At 38.5% G+C, this 22,852-nt stretch overlaps 1 protein-coding gene across 1 annotated transcript; it reads right to left on the reverse strand.

Annotated features, from left to right (window-relative positions):
* Positions 1 to 2,457: 2,457 nt before the first annotated feature.
* Positions 2,458 to 21,879, reverse strand: SLC16A1 (solute carrier family 16 member 1). The gene is made up of 5 exons (XM_063444328.1): positions 21,766 to 21,879; positions 9,474 to 9,721; positions 5,171 to 5,314; positions 3,718 to 4,575; positions 2,458 to 3,340 (listed from the first exon to the last, which is right to left on the reverse strand). Exons 2-5 carry the CDS (start codon positions 9,688 to 9,690, stop codon positions 3,093 to 3,095), a joined length of 1,467 nt encoding a protein of 488 aa, XP_063300398.1. The 5' UTR covers positions 9,691 to 9,721; positions 21,766 to 21,879; the 3' UTR covers positions 2,458 to 3,092.
* Between the last annotated feature and the right edge of the window lie 973 nt (positions 21,880 to 22,852).

The following is a 22,852-nucleotide window of genomic DNA, read 5'->3' on the forward strand; positions in this document are numbered from 1 at the left end:
GTATCTTTTGGGGCCTGGCTGGCAGCATGGCTATCTGGCCCAAACCAGTTTTACAGAGCCCTCTATCCTAGAGACAATGGGGAAAATAATCCAATTATATCCAGGGATAGAGGCAGACTCCATTGAGCACATGTTACCAGTAAAACACAAAAGGATACAAAAAAAACAAACATATCATACTGAATTGAACAGGCCAAATCTCCCAGGGTCCAGTCACAGGGCAAGAGGCGGGCAAGCAGTCCTCTCCAGGTCCAAGTGGCGAAGGCCACTTCGTCACACAGTACATTCATAAACTGATCTTTTTTTATACTTTAAGCATGCAAGCATCAACTTTACCTGAATTTTAAAGATGTTCTCATGTAGGTTTTCAGAATCAGAGTCAGAAAAGCCATTTGTAAAAAGGTTATTTTATTTGATTTCACCAAAACAAGACTAAAAAGTTTCCAACATTTCAAAATCAGCAACAGCCAGTAAAGATAAAATAAAAAAAAAAATCAAACCTTCATGTGCAAAAAGGGGTTCCTCTAAGATTCTCATATCTGACCTTTTCTCTCACCAAAAAGTAATACTTAGACGTATCTATACATGAGCACTCAAGTGTTGCTCTAGGCTTCCTCATGGAATTATATTAGGAATAGGTGGAAAAGGAGAAAAAAAAAAATTAAGCGTGATTTAATTTAAAGTACAACAGGCAGACCAACAAACAAACATTTAGACCAATTTTGCCATTCAAGGCTTGCAGCACATGGCTCAGAGCTGAAGACCTCTGACAAAGTATTAAAAATGTTTGATCAAAAGTTTCAATTTTAGCCAGCTCTCGATTTGGACACCAAATGATAAATGTGTATCAGATAACTTTTCCATCTGTTAAAGGTAGCCAATGCAAACAGTAGGTGCACATAACAAGGCTTCTGGAATTTTAAGTCAATTACCTGGCTCTAACTGGAATGTTTAGGAGGGAGTGGCAACAAATTAACTTTAACTAGGGCACCTAGGCATTCCAGTTTTACATAGCCATTTGATGGTATGCCATTTAAGTCTAATTGATACAGAATGATGGATTTTAATAGTTGGTTGAAGTCACAAGTCCTATAACTACATGCAATGTTTGGCCTTGTTCATTCACCAGGCCCCAGAAACCATGTACTATTGGCCTTAGTGTTCTGGACCCAAAAAAAAAATTTAAAAAGTGTAGGTCAAAGATTAGAGATGGCTCTTCATAACTGAGGTAGTTTGCTTATTTGAACATAACAAGGCTTTGATCATTTTTTAACAAATGTATGGCTTAGAACATTGCTAAAGAGGACTTCCGGTTATGACATTTTTGAAGTGACTTGCTGTTGCATCCACATACGTCCAGTTTGTCAAAATAAAGAATAAACATAATTTAAAAAAAAAAAAAATCAATACCTCAATTTAAAACACTTTCAAAGTGATTCAATATTGTTAAAATTTAGTAACAATCTTATCTACAATAATTCCAGTAGGCATTATGATTTCTGCAGACCGATCATTTGGAAAGCACATTAAATAGAGGCCAAAAAAATAAAATAAAAATGAACAAAGTTAATTTTAAAGCTTCCATCAGCGTTCAATACATTGGCTATTTAATTTGTTTCCAGACCATATTTGTTAAGCTTTAGCTGGAAGTCAGATGCAAAGCAAAATGGCTTCCTGATTTTAATTGAAACCAGAGATTAAGTAACAAGGAGGCCTTTAACTGGCTTTTTCCTGGGAAAGCCTAAAATTAAAATAAGGGTTCTGCTGCCAAATATTGCAGTTTCTTATATACAGGTCACACATCTGATGGATTTTGTCTTAGTTGTTTTTCATCAAACACTTGACCACATTACAATTTACAAACTAAATGTGTTTGAATTGTCAGTTCTCAGTTGTCAAAGTGTACAGTATTGGTCACGGGTAAAAGGGATTTCGACATTTGTTTATTACATTTCCTCTAAGTATCCAAAAGGGGAGCCAAGCTTCCAATCAGTGTCATTTATTTTTCTTAAAACTTTTACTGAATCTATACTACTGATGCTTTAGAAGTCATTTTGTTCATGTATCTACAACATTAGCAAGGCAAACCTTAGTTACCACCACAAACATTTCTATTTTAAACTTAATTTGCTACAATCCAGTTTCACTCTTATTAGCTCAATAAACCAAAGACCTAGAATTTTGTTCAGTGCAACATCTAGGAGTTTGAAATGATACACTGCACAGCATCAAACCTATTTTGAAGTTGGAAAAAAATATTTACACACTTTTTTTTATAAAAAAATGTAGATTTCAACATTAATAAAATACTAGCCTCACATACCATATTGCACATACAAAGTAGCTTTCAGTCTGAATTGACCAGCAAAAAAATTGGGACATTTAAAATTACTAAATCTCAGTGAATAAAAAAAAAAAAAATAAAACAAACCAAATAAAAAATAAAGTTTGCATCACTAGAAAACTAAAGCTTTCCAAGCAAATCTAGCAGGAAGAGTGAATCTTAGAAGTTCACATTTGCAAACCACATCTTCACATTAAAATTACCTCACATACCGCATTGATACTACAGAAAGCATTTGCCTTGAGAATCATTTGACATTCTAGAATCTACCCCACCCATGCAGACCCAAGACCAGAGCATTGACTACTGCAGGGAATGGAGCACATTATTCCTGGTACAATGTTCTGTAACAGCAGCGGATGCTCATCCGTTAGAAGTTTTGGAAGACAACCCAATTTGTCTGGTTAATATTTTGCTTGCTTATTCCTTTCATAACAGTTCCAAAGGGTAGCAAAGGCCATTATGAACTTTTTTTAGGCAGGGTTTAAAGCAAAAGTCACAAAAAAATAAAAAAAATTCTACCTAGGCAGCATGTGTAAGGCACATATTAAAATTCCTAACAAAAAAAAAATTAAAAAGTAATATCTGCAACATTTAGCATCTGATGAAATCTTTTAACTATTTAAAATAATTCAGGAGTTAAAAATAAAATTACACCCTTTCAAGGGACTAATGTGTGACATAAGCATCATCTGTTGAATGTAGTCAGAGTTCTAGTTTAAAAAAATAAAAATACATCAAAACAGTCTCAAATATTACTTTCATCTTCTTTCACGACATCAGAATTCTGTGGAAGGACAGAAAGTTCATTATTTGCTTTCTGCTCAGGCCCAGCAGCATTTACTTCTTGGCTTTTCTTCTCTGCCTTCTTCTCGCGTGCCAATAGCCTGTAGTGGATGGTCATTCCAATGATGAGGTAGACTGAGGCCACAATCAGTATAACTCCACAAGCTTGATAGGTGTACTTGTAGTCTCCATGTATGTCATTTAATTTACCTACAAAGTGCAGAAAGAAAGAAAGATTAGCTTTAAGACTGCAACTCAGGTTTTCGTTAAATCAGAAGATCTTTGAATATTTACTCATATTGGGGACTCACTATGATCAGTGTCAACATTGATTTGTTATATTTCAAGACAGGTGTAATCTACAAAATATTGACAAGGTTCAGACATTAACTAGCATAGTGTAGCCTTAAAATTCATTTAAATAAGGTCATTGAGAAAGAAGTATGCCACTTTACACATGTGACGTGGATAGAAACATCTAGAATTACTGCAGTTTAAAACCTTGCTCGTTTTTACACAATAAATATTAGACTGGGAGTAATTCTATAAAGAAAGCAATAGCTTGGAGAAGAAAGGGTCTGTTTTACCTAAAAGAGGTGGTCCAAGAAGAACAGGACAGCATTCCACAATGGTCACCAATCCAACAGCACTGGAGAACCTCTGTGCACCGACCAAGTCCATCAAGGTTTCAAAGAGCACTGAGCTTAGCCAACCAAATGCAAAGCCAAAGAAACCAGCATAGATTGAAAAGCCAACATAAGAAGTGTTCAGTGGAGCACACAGATGGCACACTCCATTGATACACACTGCTACAGCAAAAAAATACTGAATCTTCGGCCTGACCAATTTTGTGTTTGCTACAAGACCCATAGATGGTCTTGCAACCATGTCAACAAACGCAAGTATAGATAGCAAGAATGCAGCCGACTCATTTGAAATTCCTTTGCTCTTTGCATAGTTGCTGAGAAAAACTAAAGGAGCAAAAAGTCCAAAGAACATTATCATGTGTCCAGATAAGTAGATCAAGAAGCCTCTATGCGTGAAGAGTGAAAAATCTAAAAATTTGTTGATTGTCTGGAAAAATGTTGGCTTTGTTTTTGCCTTGCCATCAATAAGATCTTTGTTTGCATCCCCATCTTCTTTTGAGGTACATTTTCCAGCTTCTTCCAGTACCTCTTTAGTTACTTTCTTGTTCGAGTCTGGTTTTGGACCAATAGGGCGCATCAAGGAGCCAGCAACACAACAGTTCAGCAGAAGGCCACCAAGTATCAAGAAGCTCCCTCTCCAGCCAAATATGCTGTAGAAGTACTGATTCAATGGAGCCAAAGTGGACAAAAATACAGGGCTTCCTGCCATAGCCAATCCGTTTGCAATAGGCCTCTTTTTAAAGAAATATTTTCCAATCATGGTTAAGGCTGGATTTAAGTTGAAAGCAAGACCAAAGCCTGTTAAAATATAAATGGAGAAAAAAAAAAAAAAGTTATAGAATATTCTATATCACAAAGTGAACATTTACATTTTTAAAATTAGGATATTTTAATCTAATTTTTTTTAGAAAAGAGATTTAGGTTAAATTACAGTGCTCAGAATATTGGGGTTTTAAAGTTTTAAATCCAGTTCTGCTATTAAGACGGCTCACAAACCGTGAAGATGAACATGTCAGTTTAGAATCCATTAAATTACATGGACAAGTGTATACACACACAAGGTAAAATGGATGCTGGCCCAGCCTCTTTTGTTGTATTGCTGTCAGCACAAATCTATTTTGAAGACACGACCTAATGTCATACCCTGCAGAAGAGGGTACTCTGGGGTGCATAAAAAGCAGGAACGGAAGCTTAAGGACCAGTTTTTCGAGATTCAGAGCAGGATTTTACATATTGTAGAGGTTTTAAGTGTATATTAATATAACATTACACTAAACACTTTAGTCTCAGCATTAAAGTTTAGTAAATTCTTCAACTAATTATTCAAGCATGTTCATACTTTTTGGTTTTATATGACCATTTTAAAGAGTTCAATATTCATTTAAAATATTACCTCCAATAACACCAATGCAGAAGTATAGCTCTGTCACAGTATTGCAGAATGAGGCTGCAATTAATCCAGTTCCAGCTAAACAGCCACCACCTATCATAATAGGACGACTTCCATACCGGTTTACCAAGACACTGCTTATTGGACCTAGGAGAATGGATATGCTTCATTAATGAGCAATCATTTTAAATAAAAATATATAATAAAAAAAAAAAATCCACCACAACCCACTAGAAACAATTAGCCATCATAAACAAAACAGCCAATTTAGATATGCTCTCCGCACCAATCAGTGGTATAAGCTTGTCACAGGAAGTAGAAAGAAAGCATAAAGCATGTGTTCTATTGACAGAACAGGAGTATTAATGTTGAGTTGTACTTTCACATTTTCCCTTACAAAATAACGAATTGCTTCCAGTTTCACTACCGCCTCAATCATGTCAATTACCCAACCTCAAATTATATTTTGGATACATTTGTCTGCAATAGAAATATGAAAAAAAAAAAAAAAAATCTCTGCTCATACAGGTCAGTCCAAATCCTTAGCTACATAGGAATAAAAATGCAGCAGAACATTGTGACGTCACACCAGTGCCCTGAAATATTGATTGAAACGAACGATGTTCTCCCGGGGGTCAAGGGATCAGATTTTATTTCCTCCCGACAATCTAAATATAGGTTTGCTACAAAATTGGCAAGAACAAGTGTATAAGTCACATTTTACAGTATACACTGTTAAGTGATTTAGATAAACCCAAATACAGATTACCATAAAATTCTAATACCCGCTATTAAGTGCTCCATACTATAACCCTTGCAATATTTGCTTGGCTGTCAAGTTAATGTTAGACTTTAGGGTCACAATCACTTATTACAAAGACCATTACTATGCTCTGGAAAACAATAAAAGTAATGAGAAGTTGTGTTGTGGGTTAGTTACAGGTCAATGGATATAGTGTGCATTACATAAAGTTACTGTGTAACCCAAAAATGACCAACCCCATGAAGCATTTGTACACAGCAGTTAACTAATACAGCATAACCAACGCTAACTTTAGATAGAAAAATTAAACTGAATCATCTCCTTCCCTCAGTCACCCATTAGCTCAGGCCAATTTGCTTGAGTCAGAATGCCAGAACCTCTACCAGACCAAAGAGGAATGTCCAACCTTTTTATAAATAGGATAGTGGTGAGGGCTATACACCAAGTAACCCATGGTCAGGAGCAAGGAGTGGACATTAGACCCTCCTGTGTTATTTTATTTAGCCACCACCTGGTGGGTACTTGGGCCCAGTCACTATGTTTAGACATTTAGCAGACATACCCACAATACCACATGGCAGGTGGGGGCACATGGAGGTAAAATACCTTTTTTTTTAAAGCCCTTGCTAGCCAAGTGCCAGGTTGCACCGCAAGAATACAATAAAATACAGCCATTAATCTAATGAAATAGTCCAGCATGAAAAGGAATGCCCCTGTAAATGCAATGTAAGTTCTTGGGTAGATTGTAGATTCTACCGGAAAGAAATTTCCTTGGTAAAATCCTCCTAGATGTGCAAAAAATTTTTTTTTTTAAAGTGATAATCCAATAAATCAATACAAGCATGGTGTATATAATAAAACTGTGGTATCTTACATTTAATGGAGCTATGACCAGCTCCAGTTGTAGTAGCATACAGTGGTATAATCCCACTTCAGGGATGTGGATAAGTGTCCGAAGGAGAGGTAGTTTAGCTGAACCCAAAATTACAATGTAAAATGCAGATAATATAGCTCTGTTGAATATAAAAAGGCAGATAATGGTGCTCTTTATTGCGTCATTTTGGGTTCAACAAATGGACCTCTCCTTCAGACAATCAATATATCTGGCAAGTGAAGGTTATACCACTGTACGCTACTACAACTGGAGCTGGCCAGAGCTCCATTAAATGTAAGATACCGCTGTTTTATTATATACACCATGCGTATATCGATTTATTGCACTATTGGATTTCCTTTTCTGTTTTACATATCTATACAGATCTTACCACGGAACCTACTTCCCAGTAAAATAATCTACCCAAGAACATAGAGCATTTATAAAAAAAATAAAGTGTATTCCTTTTTATTCTGGACCATTTCATTTGATTACGGACTACAGTATTTTATTGTATTCTTGTAGCGCAACCGCTTCGTTTATTTCTGTTGATTCTGAAGAAAAAAAAAAAAAAGGGGTTGGAGGGATCCTTTTTTGGTTTGCTGCCCTGCCTGATTAGCACTAAACCTGCTTTCTTTTGTAAATCACCTTGCAACTGGAAGCCATTCAGCCTGGCATACATGAGTGAATGAAAGATTATGCCCTTTTAACACCAGTGAGGAGAGATGAGCAAAAAAAAAAAAAAAAAAAAGTCACAACCCACTTGTCAAAAATAGCAAGTGTGCCCATTATTTGTCCGCACTTTATGAAATCTATATTGTACATGTCACATGTTTCAAATACAAATTGAGTGTACAATTTACACCAATTGCTTTGTTCTACAAGAAACATTGATTTTTAAAAAACTGTTTTAGAGAGTACCTGCTGATTTATTTTTAATTGTAATCAATGACCACCAGTTCATCTAATTAGCACTCAGGGAGAACATAATGCTTTTATTTGTTGAAGTTCTGCCCAGCTGGAAAGCAACAGTCTGACGTGCTCAGCTAAACCAGCACAGTTTAATCTGAGGCAACTCAGGTCAGACAGATAAATTGGAGTTTGAAGTTTATTTTAAACCAATAATTTTCCATATGACCGGAGTTGTCTGGCTAAATCGAGTGTATGTAAAGCTCTGCTTTTGGTCCAAAACATTCACACAGCTTGTCATGATAAATTATCTGTATGCATGCTTTTCTTAATGCAATGATCTTGTATCTGGTACTCCGATAGAGTTACAAACTGAAAATAAAACCGCAAGCATACATATAGCTTTGGATGTCCAACTCAGCTTTAATCTGGCACCATTACAAGGTTTCTGATGAAGTGCTTTATGGGTGACAAGTATCCCATAAAAATGAGTTTATAAACCCTGCCCTTTCTGCGAAAAGGCAGTGTTTTACATATAAAAATGCAGAGAAATATTATAGTCACCAGAACCACTACATTTCTTAATATAAAGCTAATTGCTTTATAGTAGACAGTGATTTTTGTCAAGGTAATTCCTTGCTTGGATCCTCAATGAAGGTGTAAGCAGAAGTCAATAAGAGCACACTTTAGATTTCATTGTTAAGTGGGAAATCTGTTGGCTTTATGGTATGTCAATAAAATGTATCTGTTCCCAATCTGTCAAAGTGTTGGGGATTTCTAACATGTTGAGAAGCAAGTCTGGATTCCCAAACAGAGGCATGCAGGAAAATGTGTGTCTTACGTGAAAAACCATGTAATCTCAGAAGGAACAGGGGTAAAGGAAATAAGATTTTAATATTAAGGAAAGAAACACATGCATGAGTGAAGTCAGATTCTTCTCAAACTACAAACTTCTGTAATGACAGGTTCACTTTAAATGAAAGAAAAATAAACTGCCTATCTACTATTTTGAGTCAGTCATAAGAACTCTTCTAGCTCATGCCTGCTACACCTTTAATTTTACAGTAGTCACTGCATCAACCACCATTAAACATGTATTTTACTTGGCTAGTATTTAGCTTTCCCCGCCTTTAATGCCAGCACCATATTTGGGACAGTGGATTTAAAGGACATATAGTGCCCTGAGGGTGCCCCCACCCTCAGGGACCCCCTCCCACCAGGCTGGGTGGAGAGGAAGTGGTTAAAGTTACATCTTTCTCCAGCGCCGGGTGGGGAGCTCTCCTCTTCGGCTGAATGTGCGGCAAGAGCATTTACAATGCTTTCCTATGGACGCTGGCGTCTTCTCACTGATTTTCACAGTGAGAAGCACGCAAGCTCTCTAGCGGCTGTCAATGAGACAGCCACTAGAGGCTGGATTAACCCATTTATAAACATAGTTTCTATGAAACTGCTATGTTTAGATAAAAAAAAGGGTTAACCCTAGCTGGACCAGGCACCCAGGCCTCTGCATTAAGCTGAAGTGGTCTGGGTGCCTATAGTGGTCCTTTAACCCCTTAAGGACACATGACATGTGTGACATGTCATGAATCCCTTTTATTCCAGAAGTTTGGTCCTTAAGGGGTTAAAGGTCTATATTGCCAGTAGCAAGTCATTTGTACACAAGTACACCCATATGGATATGCATCTGCTTCAACTGCAAAATTATGGTTTTGTAAGAGGTGCAGTGTGAGTGTGCACCTGTGATTGACAGTAGGCCTTACCTCCAGCATACATCACGGCCAGCATGATTGAGGAGATCCATGACACTTCGCTACTTGTGGCTCCAAAGATAACTTCAATCTCTTTGAAGAATACAGTAATGGATTTTGGGAAAGCATAAGAAAAGCCAATGGATACAAATGCTCCTACAACAACTGCCCAGCCCCAGCCCCCTTCAGGTGGGGTGTAACCCACTGGGCCTCCAACTGCTGGTGCCATTTTTGAGAGTTGAAGCCTTTTCTTCAAAATCCTGAGGAAAAAAAAAATAAAAAATTAAATAAATATATAACTGCATTTTAAGATTTATGGTTTTGGTTTATTAGGATGAGATTTGATAATACATGTGATACTAGAACATTAAGCAACAGAAATTAGCTAATCAAAATAAATAGTAAAAAAAAAAAAATTAGAGCTTATAATCAATTAACTATTTAAGGCTTGGCCAAGAGGCGGCCTTTATACAACTCACAATATTTGCCCCTTTTAACATTACAACCACTCCAATTCAACACCATCCCATCTAGTTATGGCTCACCCCCTATTTTCTCATTTTATACAGCAATAAGATCGTTCTATTGGAACACCAAGTTTATTTGCTGTAAAGTTTTTGAGGAATCTAAATTGCAGCAGGTTCAATAAGCCATTTAAACTGAAAAACTTTAGATGCAATAAAAAAAAAGTTTACATTTCCAATGGAGAATTATTTTGAGAAAGGACATTGTACTTTGAAGTTCAAATTCAAGGTTGATTTCAACACGGGAAAGGCAAGACAAAATAGTGTGTTAACTAGTCCTCCCATGGATCACATTACAAAGTCATGTGCTTTAAATGAGACAGCATTTATCTCAGTGGTATTCAAGACTCATTGGAAATATTAGATTGGGTCATGCCCTTGCTCTGCTCATTTTGACAAGGCACTAGAATTGTCAGTGCTTTCTAGTGCAATAGATTGTTTTAAGTGGCAGTGGCAGCTTATGGCAGAGCCAGAACAGCTATAACCTTGTCTGCTAGACAAATGTCCCAATGCAATATGCTTACCTAAGGCAGAACTCGAAGCCCTATAAAAAAAAAACAAAAAAAACACACCTCTCTCAAAGACACTGCAGGTCTGTTGTGACAAAACATTTTAGTGCCCGATGGAATATTGAGTAAGAGTAGTGGGTGAGCACAATTCTTACTGTATGGAAAGAGCATTTAGACATTAACAGCAAGTTAGTCAGATCCTATGAAATGCCTGCTAATAAGAGGGAAACTTGTCACCAGAACTACAGCTTATGGTATTTGTTCTGGTGAGCAGAATCATTCCTTTCAGGCTTTTCGAGTTAGTCTTTTCAAAAGCTTTTTTTTTTTTCTTCTTTCTTCGGATTGTGCTGGATCTGCCTGCTTAACAGTCTCAGCCAATCCTATGCTTTCCTACAGGAAGGCATTTGATAACCACAAATCACCTTCTGATAAAGTCAGCCAAGGAGGCAGCCGACTGGAATAAAGGCAAGATTTTACTATATTTTGTGATAAAGGAGGGGGGCTAGATTGCGTCTTTATATTGCAGGCTAAAAGGAACACTATAGGGTCAGGAACATGTAAAGCATTGCCACTAAACACACTTCCTCTTCCACACAGTAATAGAGGTACTTAAATGCTCCTCACAGCAGTATTTGATTGAAGGCATGCAGCATTTGGCTGTGCATGTATGAGAAGCAATGGATTTGAGGAGATTGCAAAGATGTATATCAACAGGCGTGCGGTCATCTGAAGGCAGAGCAGGCTGCTGCAGAAGTCCTGGCACAGGAAACGAAGCAAGGATACACACATTTTAGGGATGCACCGAAATGAAAATTCAGGATACCCTTGGATGAAAATGACTGAAAACTAAATTGTATTATTAGACTTAATGAATCTAATATGAAAGACTACAAGCAAATAAAATAACCACACTTATTGAAAGGAACACCAAAATTGGACAAAAAAAAAAAATATATATATATATATATATATATATATATATATATATATGTGTGTTATAAAGGACTAAAGAATATATTGTTGGTTAGTTTAATATCAATATACATTCTTCATTAAGTTCTATGCAACAGAATCAGATTGAACTGATTTAAAATAAAGAAAATTCTGTGTATTGCAGTCAGTTTATAATAGATATGTGGGTGTAGAATATACAGTCTGTCTGTAATGACCCTTTCCAGTCTCACTCACTCAGTCCAGGTGTTACAAAGCATTGACACTGCAGCTTTCTTTAACCAACACTGCCAAACAGATCTCACACTCTGCCATCTGTAGAGTTTAACATTATTCCTACCCTCATCCAAAATGGCCACTCTAACACCCACTTCCGGTGACATCAGTGTTCTGTAATAGTGAAGGAGTCCACATCTGCAGTGAGTGCAGGCATTGTGCTCCAGAGACAAACCCGAAGTGGCTTCACTGAGGACACTGGAGAAAGGAGAGTGAGTGGATAAAAGGCTAAAACACCCAGTGAGGTGGGTATTATAATATTCATATTAACAGTGTTTATACATTATTTTTTTAATATAGCGCCATACAATGGGTGGACTAACAGACATGCAACTGTAACCAGACAACTGTACATACAGGAACAGAGGTGGAGGGCCCTGCTCAATGAGCTTACATTCTAGAGGGAGTGGGGTATAGTGACACAAAGTGTAAAAGTAGGGGTACGAAGTAGGTTGTTGGAAAAGTATTCACTGATTGCTTAGTAGGTAATTTTTGACAGTTGCAGGACAGGAGTCATGGGGGGATAAAAACCCTGCTAACCGTTTAATTGATCTGCTTTCATGAAGAAGTGAGTTTTCAATGTTTTTTTTTTTTAAAGAGTGGAGACTGGGTGAAAGTCTTACAGAGATGGAAAGGGAGTTCCACAGAAGAGGTGCAGCCCTAGAGAAATCTTGGAGGTGAGCATTAGATGTGGGAGTGCAGACAGAGGACTTTGGCAGAGCATAGTGGCCTCGAAGGGACATACTTGTCTATTAAGCAGGACAGGTAGGAGCAGCACTATGTAGGGACTTGTAAGCAAGCACCAGAATTTTAAATTGAGCCCTATATCTAAATGGAAGTCAATGCAAGGACTGAGAGCGGGGAGGCGTGAGTGGACAGGAAAATGAGCCTTGCCGCCGCATTTATTATTGCAATCTGGGAACACGTAAGACCACTGAGAAGGTTATTACAGTAGTCAAGGCGAGAGAGAACAACAGCATGGAACACCAACTTAGCCACATCAGTGGTTAAATAGGGGCGGATGCACGCCATGTTTTTGAGATGGAAGCAACAGGATTTGGCGATTGGACATGAGGGGTGAAGGAGGTTGTAGTCGAAAACACCCAGGCAGTGAGCCTGCAAGGTAGAGGTGATTGTAGCACAGTTGAATTGGACAGAGACAGTAGCAACACTTAAGGAAGGAAAGACCAGAAGTTGCTTTAAGGAAGTAAGCAGCCATCCAGTTGGAAATCGCAGAGAGGCAGTCAGAGACACTGGTCAAGATGGGTGGAGAGAGAGATCAGGAGAGGACAGGATAGAGAGATAGCGGAAGGGTGCTATCGCGGTACTGCATGCAGGGGAAGGTGTAATTTTGGCAGATTTAACCCATTTTCGTCCGAAATAAGAACCCCATTTTCAGCTGAAATTTCGGTGCATCCTTAGCACATTTTTAAATGCAAAGAGGTGGAAAGAAGAAAACCTAGTCTTAAAATAACAATGGTTATTTCTAGAAATATAGGCACCATTTAATGTAGTAGTTCTGTGGCCTATAGCTTGTCCCTGCAGGCTCAGCAATGTAAATTCTGCTGTTACGTCCACCTGTCCAAAGCATTTAGTGTCTCTGCATAGTAATGTAGGTCTATGATGAGATGCATCATTTGTCCACAAGAAGCACTTTAGTCTCCCAATAGTAAAGCATTGGATTCGAAAAGATGATCAAAATGGTCTGTCAGGGCGACTGTATAGATGACAACATGGCAATGTAAGCTCATAGGCCGTCTAGCCAAGCACTTTGTATAAAAGAGCTCCAATGGCTAGATATCAGCTTACGGGCAGGGCGCTCTACCTCTTGTATTTGTCTGTGTATATTTCTCCACTAATTGTACATCGCTGCGGAATCTGTTGGCGCTTTATAAATAGTAATTTTTTTATTTTTTTTAAAGTAAATCTGCTTTGTTTCACAAGGGGGCTCATCTAAATATTAGTATTTGGAATACAGGTTTGTATCCAAAACATTATGATGTTCTATAGTGCTCTTTTATAGTAATTATTTCTAAAGAATACTCATCGTATGGCAGATTTAAAAAAAAAAAAAAAAAAAAATAATCAGTGGACCCAGAACTTTGAGGGAAAGGCAAGGGCGTTATTGGTTTCTATATAGATCACTGTGGTTGTGCCTATTTTTTCCTAACCATTCCAGTGTTTGAAAAAAAAAAAAAAAAAACACAAAGAAAAGTAGGGACTACTCTTCCTTATTTATAGAAGTCCAGTTGACAAGACATGAATGAAGCTTAAAAGAAGGTTCTGATTCAACTGCTAATCAGATTTTACTCCCAATTCAATACAATCCTACAGAAGAGCAAACAGCAGACATCATCCAGCACAAGGAAACAAAGCTGGAAATATAAATAAAAAGGAAGTGTCAAGGGGGAGACCAATTGAGAAACAGGGGCATAAAGAGATTACGTAAGTGAAAAAAAAAATGCCATAGAAAAGATTAAAGCACACTTCAGTCACACTGCTGGAGTCAGACAAAGATTACTTAGGGAGCACAATCACTGAAAATTTAGGAAGACAACAGAAAATTGACCATAACCAGGTCACCGGCAGTATAAAAATAGAATTGAGGGTGTGTGAGGAGTTAACCAGAACAGCATTTATCCCCTGAGATTTCTCAATGAACTGGAAATTTGCTTTGTGGGTTTAGCCATAGAACTAATATTTGTGATGTTACTAGACACTGGTGTGTGTTCCACATTAGTACGTGTCAGACGTGCCTAAGAGCAACCCCCGCCCATTCAGTTTAGGAACTCGTGTCTTTTTGCATATTTATGATGCAGTCAGGAAGAGATGAACTCAGCAAAGCGCTTTCCTAGTGATGCCAATCTGACTCATTTAGCTTTCGTCACCATTTGTCTGCTGTAATATACTGGTAACTACCAACACGTCCCAATGTAATGTTTCTGTATAATCACTTGTAATCTGCATTAAACAGTGGCAATAATTCACACTATACCAGAAGAGGGAAATGAAAAACAAATAACACCATAGTCAAGTAACTGGGGCAGGGGCGGTGGTTTTGTTTTACTAGCATTAAAAAAAAAAATGAAAAGCTGGATTTTTTCCTTCTTGCTGAGAGGCAGAATTCATGGGGGGGGGGGGGGGGGTTGTGGGTGTTTTTTTTTTTTGTTTTTTTTAAAGGGGGGGTGCGACAAACAACAAACATAACGTGCGGTAAACACATGGCCATTTGAAGTATTTCATAAAAAAACTAACCTTTATTCTACAGGACACAGAATGCAAATCTCACTTAATTTTGGCAGAGTGCATTAAAGAGCTCCAAAATACTGCTATTCTTTGGTTTTATACAGATTTGTTCTGAATATGTTCCAATTGTGTCATTCTCCTGCCTTTGCTACATAATGTAATATGTAGCAATCTCAGTTTCCAAGTGGACTTTTGGTAATTGCTGTAGGTAGCATTTTGTTTAGCACTGGTCATTGTGGTTTGACAAAACAGAGTTTGCGTTTCTAAGATTCTTTTAAGATTTAAGAAACCTTGGTCAAGAACGCATCAGTGAAGTCTTCCATAGCAAATATTAGCATCACACTGCAGCAAGATTAAACACACTTGACGACTGCAAATGAGAAGTCAAACAAACAAAAACATTTTACTACTTATACTAGGGTGGAAGGGGGAGCGTAACAAGGGCAATCCTGGCACCATACCCACTACAGAAAACTGTAGTGGAAATGACACTGGGTTTTCATTTAATGTGGCAAACCACCATTTTGATCAGTCACCTTTAGTATATACACACCAATAATTGAAGAGACCTTGTAGTTAAAGTATGGTAGAGTGACACATAAGGCACCGGGATTACGTGTCCCAGCTGCCCTCAGTATTGTAATGTAAAAAAAAATGAAAATTTTAAATAAACGAGTGGTAAGATTGCCTCTAACCAAACCAGCCACCTGAGGCACTTACTGTATTTTCATGGAGTTCAACGGAGTGAAAATACCAACGTCACGCTTTGCACAAGGACGTTCAGCATCTTCTAGAACCCCATTGAGGTGTTTGAGGCATCATGTAAAGTCATTTTAGTCCTGACATAACTAAACAGCTCTGCAGTGAGGAAGGAGATTCAATCAGTCCCACACAAGTGAGGGGACCAACAACAGCTCTCATAAAAGCTAGAACAAGATTACATTTGTAAGAATGTCGGTCAGTGAAAGTTTTTTTTAAACTGTTGACCAATGACAATGTGTAGGTCTAAGTGTGAGTGTGAAATTGAAAGTGTCAATTACTGCATGACAGTTCGTGAGTATGTCAAGGTAAGTTCACAAATTAGCATTACGAGAGCCCCTTACTTGATTCTTGCCCCAGGACCCTGTTATTTCTAGTTATGCCCCTGGGTACAGCTTCTCCGCCTGGTTGACTAACACATAAACCCAAGAAAGCAGAATTAAGACTGGCTGAAGTTTACGGTACAAAACATGAAGCTGACTGAGTGTGGCAAGTAGCAGAATCAGGACTCCTGCAACCAACACACAGTGTTACCATCCCTTGTCAGCTACATCATATTCACCTCAGTCTGCTTGATGGAGTCTCCTGTGAACGTCAGCAAATACCTGCAGGATTCAGGCTGCCAGCCGCACTACATCACTTGCTCCCTCTAAGGCGGTTCCCACATGTGGACCTTATGACAGGGAGGTGAGAAGAAGTCCTGCAGTTGCTCGTGGCATTAGATCATGCCGCCCCCCCCCCCCCCCCCCGTCATCACACACTTGTAGTGGTATCTGTATCCCAAAGTGTGTATGTCATGTGGGGGCACTGTCACTGGCTATTAGCATATTCACTCAATGTGCTTTTCCCACCCAGTTATGCAGTGTCTCAGCAAAGTGTTACCAGTCCTATGCAGATTAGCTTTTATTGGTGCTCTAGCTAGCACATCTATAAGTGTATACTAGGACTAGTTTTCTTTAAATATTGCTACACAAAACCTCATTCAAAAGGAGGTGTCAGTGTAGACTGGCTCACATGGATGCCCACACTGCAAAATGGGTAATGGATTTTACCATGTGACATGCCTATGCACTGGACAGAGGATTTAGAGATACCTTTGCACATTTGTGTTTGTCTCCACTAGCAGCTAGACAACTCTGACAAAAGAAAAAAAGATGATATTCATATGACAAGCCTCTAAACCTAGCTAAAGTGAGCGCTTCATTGCTAAATCTTATTGGCTGATCAATTTCTAGGGCAGCAACTCAAGAAATGTTTGTGTAATACCTTCATTTCTTGCACATCAAATTTACACAGTATGGCAACACTAAGGGGGATTTTTCTCAGAACAGCAAGTTGTGGATCAATGACAAATTAAAGGAGCATATAGGGTTAGGAACACAAACATGTGTTCCTGACCATATAGTGTAAAAACCATGATCTAGCCCCCTTGGGCTACCTAAAGATCGTAAAAAAAAAAAAATCTTACTTTTATTCAAGTCTGAAGCTGCTGCCTCTGAACTTCCTCTGACATCAGAAGTGGTGGCCTGATTTAATCGCAATGCTTTCCCATAGGATAGGCTGAGATTGACAAGGAGGCAGGGGCAGAGCCAGCACAATTCAAACACAGCCCCAGCCAATCAGCATCTCTTCATAGAGATGAATTAAAGCGATGAATCTGAGGAAAGTTCAGCGTCTGCATGCAGAGGGAGGAGATACTGAATGTTTGGATGCATTTAGGCAGCCATGACCCAGGAAGGATCTCTAATAGACATCTAAGGAGTGGCCAGTGAAGTTATCACTAGGCTGTAATGTAAACACTGCAATTTCTCTGAAAAGATAGTGTTTACAGCAAAAAGCCTGAAGGTAATGATTCTACTCACCAGAACAAATTCAATAAGCTGTAGTGTCCCTTCAACTGTAAGCTAGAGGCCTATAAACGTTCTCCCAACTCTGCAATTTTGGTCTACAATTTCAAAGTTCCAATTCTTTAAAATGCCTGGTTTAGTGCATAATACAAGCATTTGTGTTTTACAGAGAGCCTGCAGGCTTTCACCTTCACTTACAGTAGCGTTATGGTGCATCACCAAAGCTTAGTGGCCTTCCAAATGAGGTTTCCTTAACAGCACTTGTTAGACCAAGAGCTGGGGAATCATTTGCTATCTTTTTCAATTATCGCTAGCCTTTAGAAAGAGTTTCCTTATGATACTAATGCAGCCAGACTAGTTAAATTGCTAAAGGTCATTTGTTGAACTATCTACAGACAAGATCCTAATTGGTCATACTGGATGGTGCTGCAGTTTTATAGTCACCAATTTAAAAAAATAAAAAGTTGAAGTGCCTTGAAATTTTTTTTTCTGATTTATACCTCAGTCCACAAACAGATGACCGCAAGAACACCTCACTTTTCTAGAGAAGAGACAACCCTGTTTTGCCATATGATTTTACATGTAAAACTATTGTTTTATTTTTATGTAAATTCTGAGCAAATACTGATTAGTTTAACGTTATTTATTAATATGCATGCTTATATGGTTTGTAGAGTTTTGTTCTTTTTTGAAGACCACACAGAAGAGATTACTCAATCCAAACTAAATATTTTATAGCTGGCTTTAAATTAAATCAAATTATACCTTTCTGGTAATGTATTTTATATGTACTCCCAGTAGATGGCCATTAAGTCTAAATAAGCATTTGTTCCAGAGTTTCTGGGGACCAGTACTGATCTGGTTCCCAGCTCCTCTTTACATGTTAGAAGCAACTGCGATGGTAAGACTACTTTTGATCTGTAGTGGAAGCCATTTTTTTCTAACGAACATGGATGGCCTTTCGGAGGAGTTTTTAAAAGTTGAACACCAATTTAACACATTCATGTAACCTACATGTCTATTACCATAAAGCTTAAATCAAATACCACTTCCATTGGTTTATTTCATTTATATTAAAAAGTACCTTAATGTTGTGCTCATATCAGTGAAACTTTAGATTTGTGTTGGGACACAGGCTCTATGACTGTCAAAGGTTTTTCATCTTACTGAAGCTACCAATCGGAATGACATGCCTTCCAACATTTTAATGAGAGGCACGTCAAGTTTAGGGGTGTGACTTATTACAAATAATTGGTGGCTTACCAATAGCACAACATAATTTATTCTAGAACAAGGATATATTTACAGATTGATTTCCAAAATGTATTGTAGTTAAGACATGCATGTGAGAGGGGGGAACAAAATTAAAAATCAGGCCAGAAACATAGATAATGGGACATGGATTTGGGCCCAAGGTAGGGACAAGCATGGTGTCTCAAACTGTCCCCAACCCTGTTTCACTCACTGTCCCAGCCCCATAGGCCTCTACAAGAAATAAAATTCCTGCCCCTCTCCGGTACTACCAAGTGGAGATATCCACCAGAGAGACGCAAGCCCGGGCAGACACATTGGAGCTATGAGTCGGCTTCACAGTCGCAGAGTCCTGCGCCAACCAATAGGAGAAAGATACCATTCAAACTGGTTTGCGCCCTCTCTCCTCAAAGGCCACCATGAGTTAAAGGTATTAGCTTGGAACTCCTCCCCTCTTTGAGTGTTGATTGGCTGCCGCGTGGTTTAGGAGCAACATTTGAATCTACCAGCCTATACCAAGTGATTCTGTGGAACTATTTTCGGATGTACAGAGCTTCATGCCCAGACTAGACTGCGATTTCTCGAACTCTGTATATCCGATTGCTTAAGTTGAGGAGTCTCTGGAAGCACTTTAAGCTGTAACTACCAAGTTAGCATGTTAATAAAAATGTGTGCAGTGCCACCCATGATGGGGCACTGTGACAGGCTTAACACAATATGGCCATATGATGTAACTGGAGCCCCATATTGGTTTAAAAAAAAATAAAAAAATCATATATTTAGTAATTTAGGTTGAAATAAGACTGTCCATCAAGGTCAACATTTTTATGCATTTTTAGTTCTTGCCTTGAAAGGGAAATTGTAAGAGTAAGCCACACTTCTCAGTTAAACAAATTGTATTTTTAAATGTTTTGCATGGGACTTATATCCAATAGTGGACAGGAGGTTAAGCACAGGTCACAGGAAAGAACAGCAACAAAAAAAAAATAAAACTCATTGCACAACAAAAAGATAGTAGATTTAAAAAAAAAAAAAAAAAAAAAAGTCACTGTTGGCTACACTAGAGGCCGCTAAGAGTTAAACAACTGCAGCCAGTCCCCAGTATTAGCAGAATTCTAGTAGCACACACGGCCTGTTGCCAAGTTACCAAGACGCTTTTCCATAACCCAGTGATGCAGCAGCACGCACACACCTTCTATGGAACAGTTAAACCAAATGCAGAATAAACAAAACTAACTGAGCTATGGGGTGATTTTACATACCTTTTTCTCAAAATTATAATTATATAGAATCTTACACAGCCACATTCAAGTTTTCGATAGGAAATATAACTAAGGAAAGAGGGACATTCTTAGCCATTTTCTGATCCCCAGAGTACCAAATACAAAGTCTTGACACACGTTATATAGAAAGAGCTAAATATTGCTTTCTGGTGACATTTTCAATGGTTAATTACTTTTAAGCAATAAAGTGGAACACCATTAAGTAATTTAAACAAGTAATGGTTGTACGTTTTAGTGGTTTTGGGGATTAGTTCGGTGATGGCACCTTGAATGGGTCCTCTCAACTGCCAGGTCTTAAGATTTCAAGGTCACTTTACCATTGGACAAATTGAGAGGAGAATAGGGGGCATACTGCAACATCAGCAATTAACACATTGTGTGAACTGGCAATGCCTTGTCACACCGTTGTGAGAACTTTCCACTTTAACCCTCACATTATCAGACAAAAGATCAGTCTGCTTGTTGCACTTCAGAACATTACAATATAACAATGATCAAGTAGATATAAACTTATGTGGAACACAAAACAACTGAAAGTTAGCGGGAAGTCAGAAACCCTTCGTAATGGGTGTGTGGAGAGTAGTGCAATAGAATCGAAAATCTTTGTTCATTAACACTTTTCTCAACTACAATTAAACATAAAAAAAAAAAAAAAAAGAAAAAAAAAAACCAAAAAAAAAACACACACACACCTCTAAATTAATTTTGATTTGAAGATGGGGTCACCGGGAGAATGCTGTGCGCATAATTTGGTTAAAAAGTTAACATTACACTGAAGAATGTTTTAAATTGTATGCACTTCCAAGAGTAAAATTTATATAACTTCATGGTCAAAAAATACAAATTTAGATTAGCATGCACACTATATTACAAGTTCCCAAAAATAAAAAAGGTGCATTTAAATAATCAGAATACATTTACGCTGCCCCTGTCCACCATTAGTCCTCTGATAACCTCTCTCCCCCCTCCATACATTCTGGTGAGAGAATTAGAAAGCCAATAATCATATGCAGGCAGTTTATAGCAATTGAGCAAGAGTGGTAGGCACGTGTGACCAGGTTGGCGACAGCTGCTGTACTCCATGGGAAATTTAACCACATACACAGAATATACATCACGAAGATCTCACGATTATGTAGCCAGATAACTAAGCAATATGGATTCAGATAACTAAGCAATATTACAAGAAAAGCAGAAGCCTACAATTCAATACATGACTACCAAGACACGAATGCTTTAAACTAAATAAAATACACAGGGTGTGGGAGAGAGAAGGGTAACGCGCATGGCCCACTACAACTATATAGGAAGACAATCCCCAGCTACGATGATCTAGACTAGAGTCGACCCACATACTGAGCCTTATCTCCGTTACACAAACACACACCTTGGATGGGGTGAGGAGTTAAAGAAAACTCTCGGGGTGAATGTTACAGCATTCGTCTTATCACAATGAAACGTGGGGGCTCACATCACACGTGCTTCACATCCCCCAACGTTCTCCTATAGAGAGACTGCCATATGTCCTCTAGGTAGATCACACGGCAAGGGATACAACGGAACCCAGTGAGCACAGACCCCCACGTGGGACCAGGCAGTAGAATCTGCCGGCCGCCCATAGAACGCCCCGGACTGGAAGCTCAGTGTTTGGAACTCACCTCTGGTTACAATGTATCCCGGTCCACTCACACGCAGGAGGCGGAGAAAGCAGCTGCAGTGTCGGCGCACTCAGAGCGCTGGAACTCTGACTAATCAGCACTGCTAACCAGACCCCGCCGCCTACAGGGTTTATAACAAGCATGCAGTGCGCCTGCGCAATCCCGCCCCTCTGAGTATTAATGCAGACCTGATCATTCATTATTTAGTGCAGGAAGACTGGTGGGAGTGTGGGTTGACTGCATTGAATGAATTTTCTTTTATTTTTTCCCATATATACATATTTATGATTGAGATGTATATACAATGCAGCTTTAGTTGATAAAATAATATACATAGTAGTGTACGTTGCAAGTTGTATATCTCGGTAGATCGATTTTACAGTGAGACATTCGAAGAAAAATAGACATCTCTATTAATGACATGCCAGATCAGTTGTCCATTTATTGTCAGGGACCCAACATTCATTGCATGACATTAGCCTACCCAGTTTTAATTAGCGTAATTACCATTTTAGGGCTGTAATACTAAATATAGCAAATGTAATTTTGCAGAACACCAATATCAGATTCTTACCAGCATTATGACTTTATTGCACTGTGGTAGACAGTGCTGGTGCAGCAGACAATTTTTTTATGGGCTATTGTAAATAATATGGTGTACCATTCAACCATTTGGGGAATCTTGGGGACCCACTGAAATAGCATGCACACTGAACAATATAATATACCTCCTATTTAGGAGGGGCAGTACCTATTGTGGGTACAAATATCTGTCCCTCTTTTCTATCCTAATGTCCCTCTTTTCTAGGAGCTCCATATTGTTAGTGACTGAGTGTATAGCAGAGCTTCACTGCAAAGTAATGTGTCTTTAAACTACAATAAATGTGTTTAGAAATCAGTCTGTGTAAGTAAGGTCATATAAAACTAGACTCAGGGCCAGTGTAACAATAGGGTGGCAGAGGTGGTCACCTTGGGGTGCATCGCCACGGAGGGCACAATATCCGGGCCCTGGGTGACTAGCAGAAGGGTAGTGCACAACACTCCCCCTCCTGCCAGTCACTACATGTAGCATGGCCAGGAGGATACA

This window comes from Pelobates fuscus, chromosome 1 (genome assembly GCF_036172605.1).
Source record: "Pelobates fuscus isolate aPelFus1 chromosome 1, aPelFus1.pri, whole genome shotgun sequence".
NCBI lineage: Eukaryota > Metazoa > Chordata > Amphibia > Anura > Pelobatidae > Pelobates > Pelobates fuscus.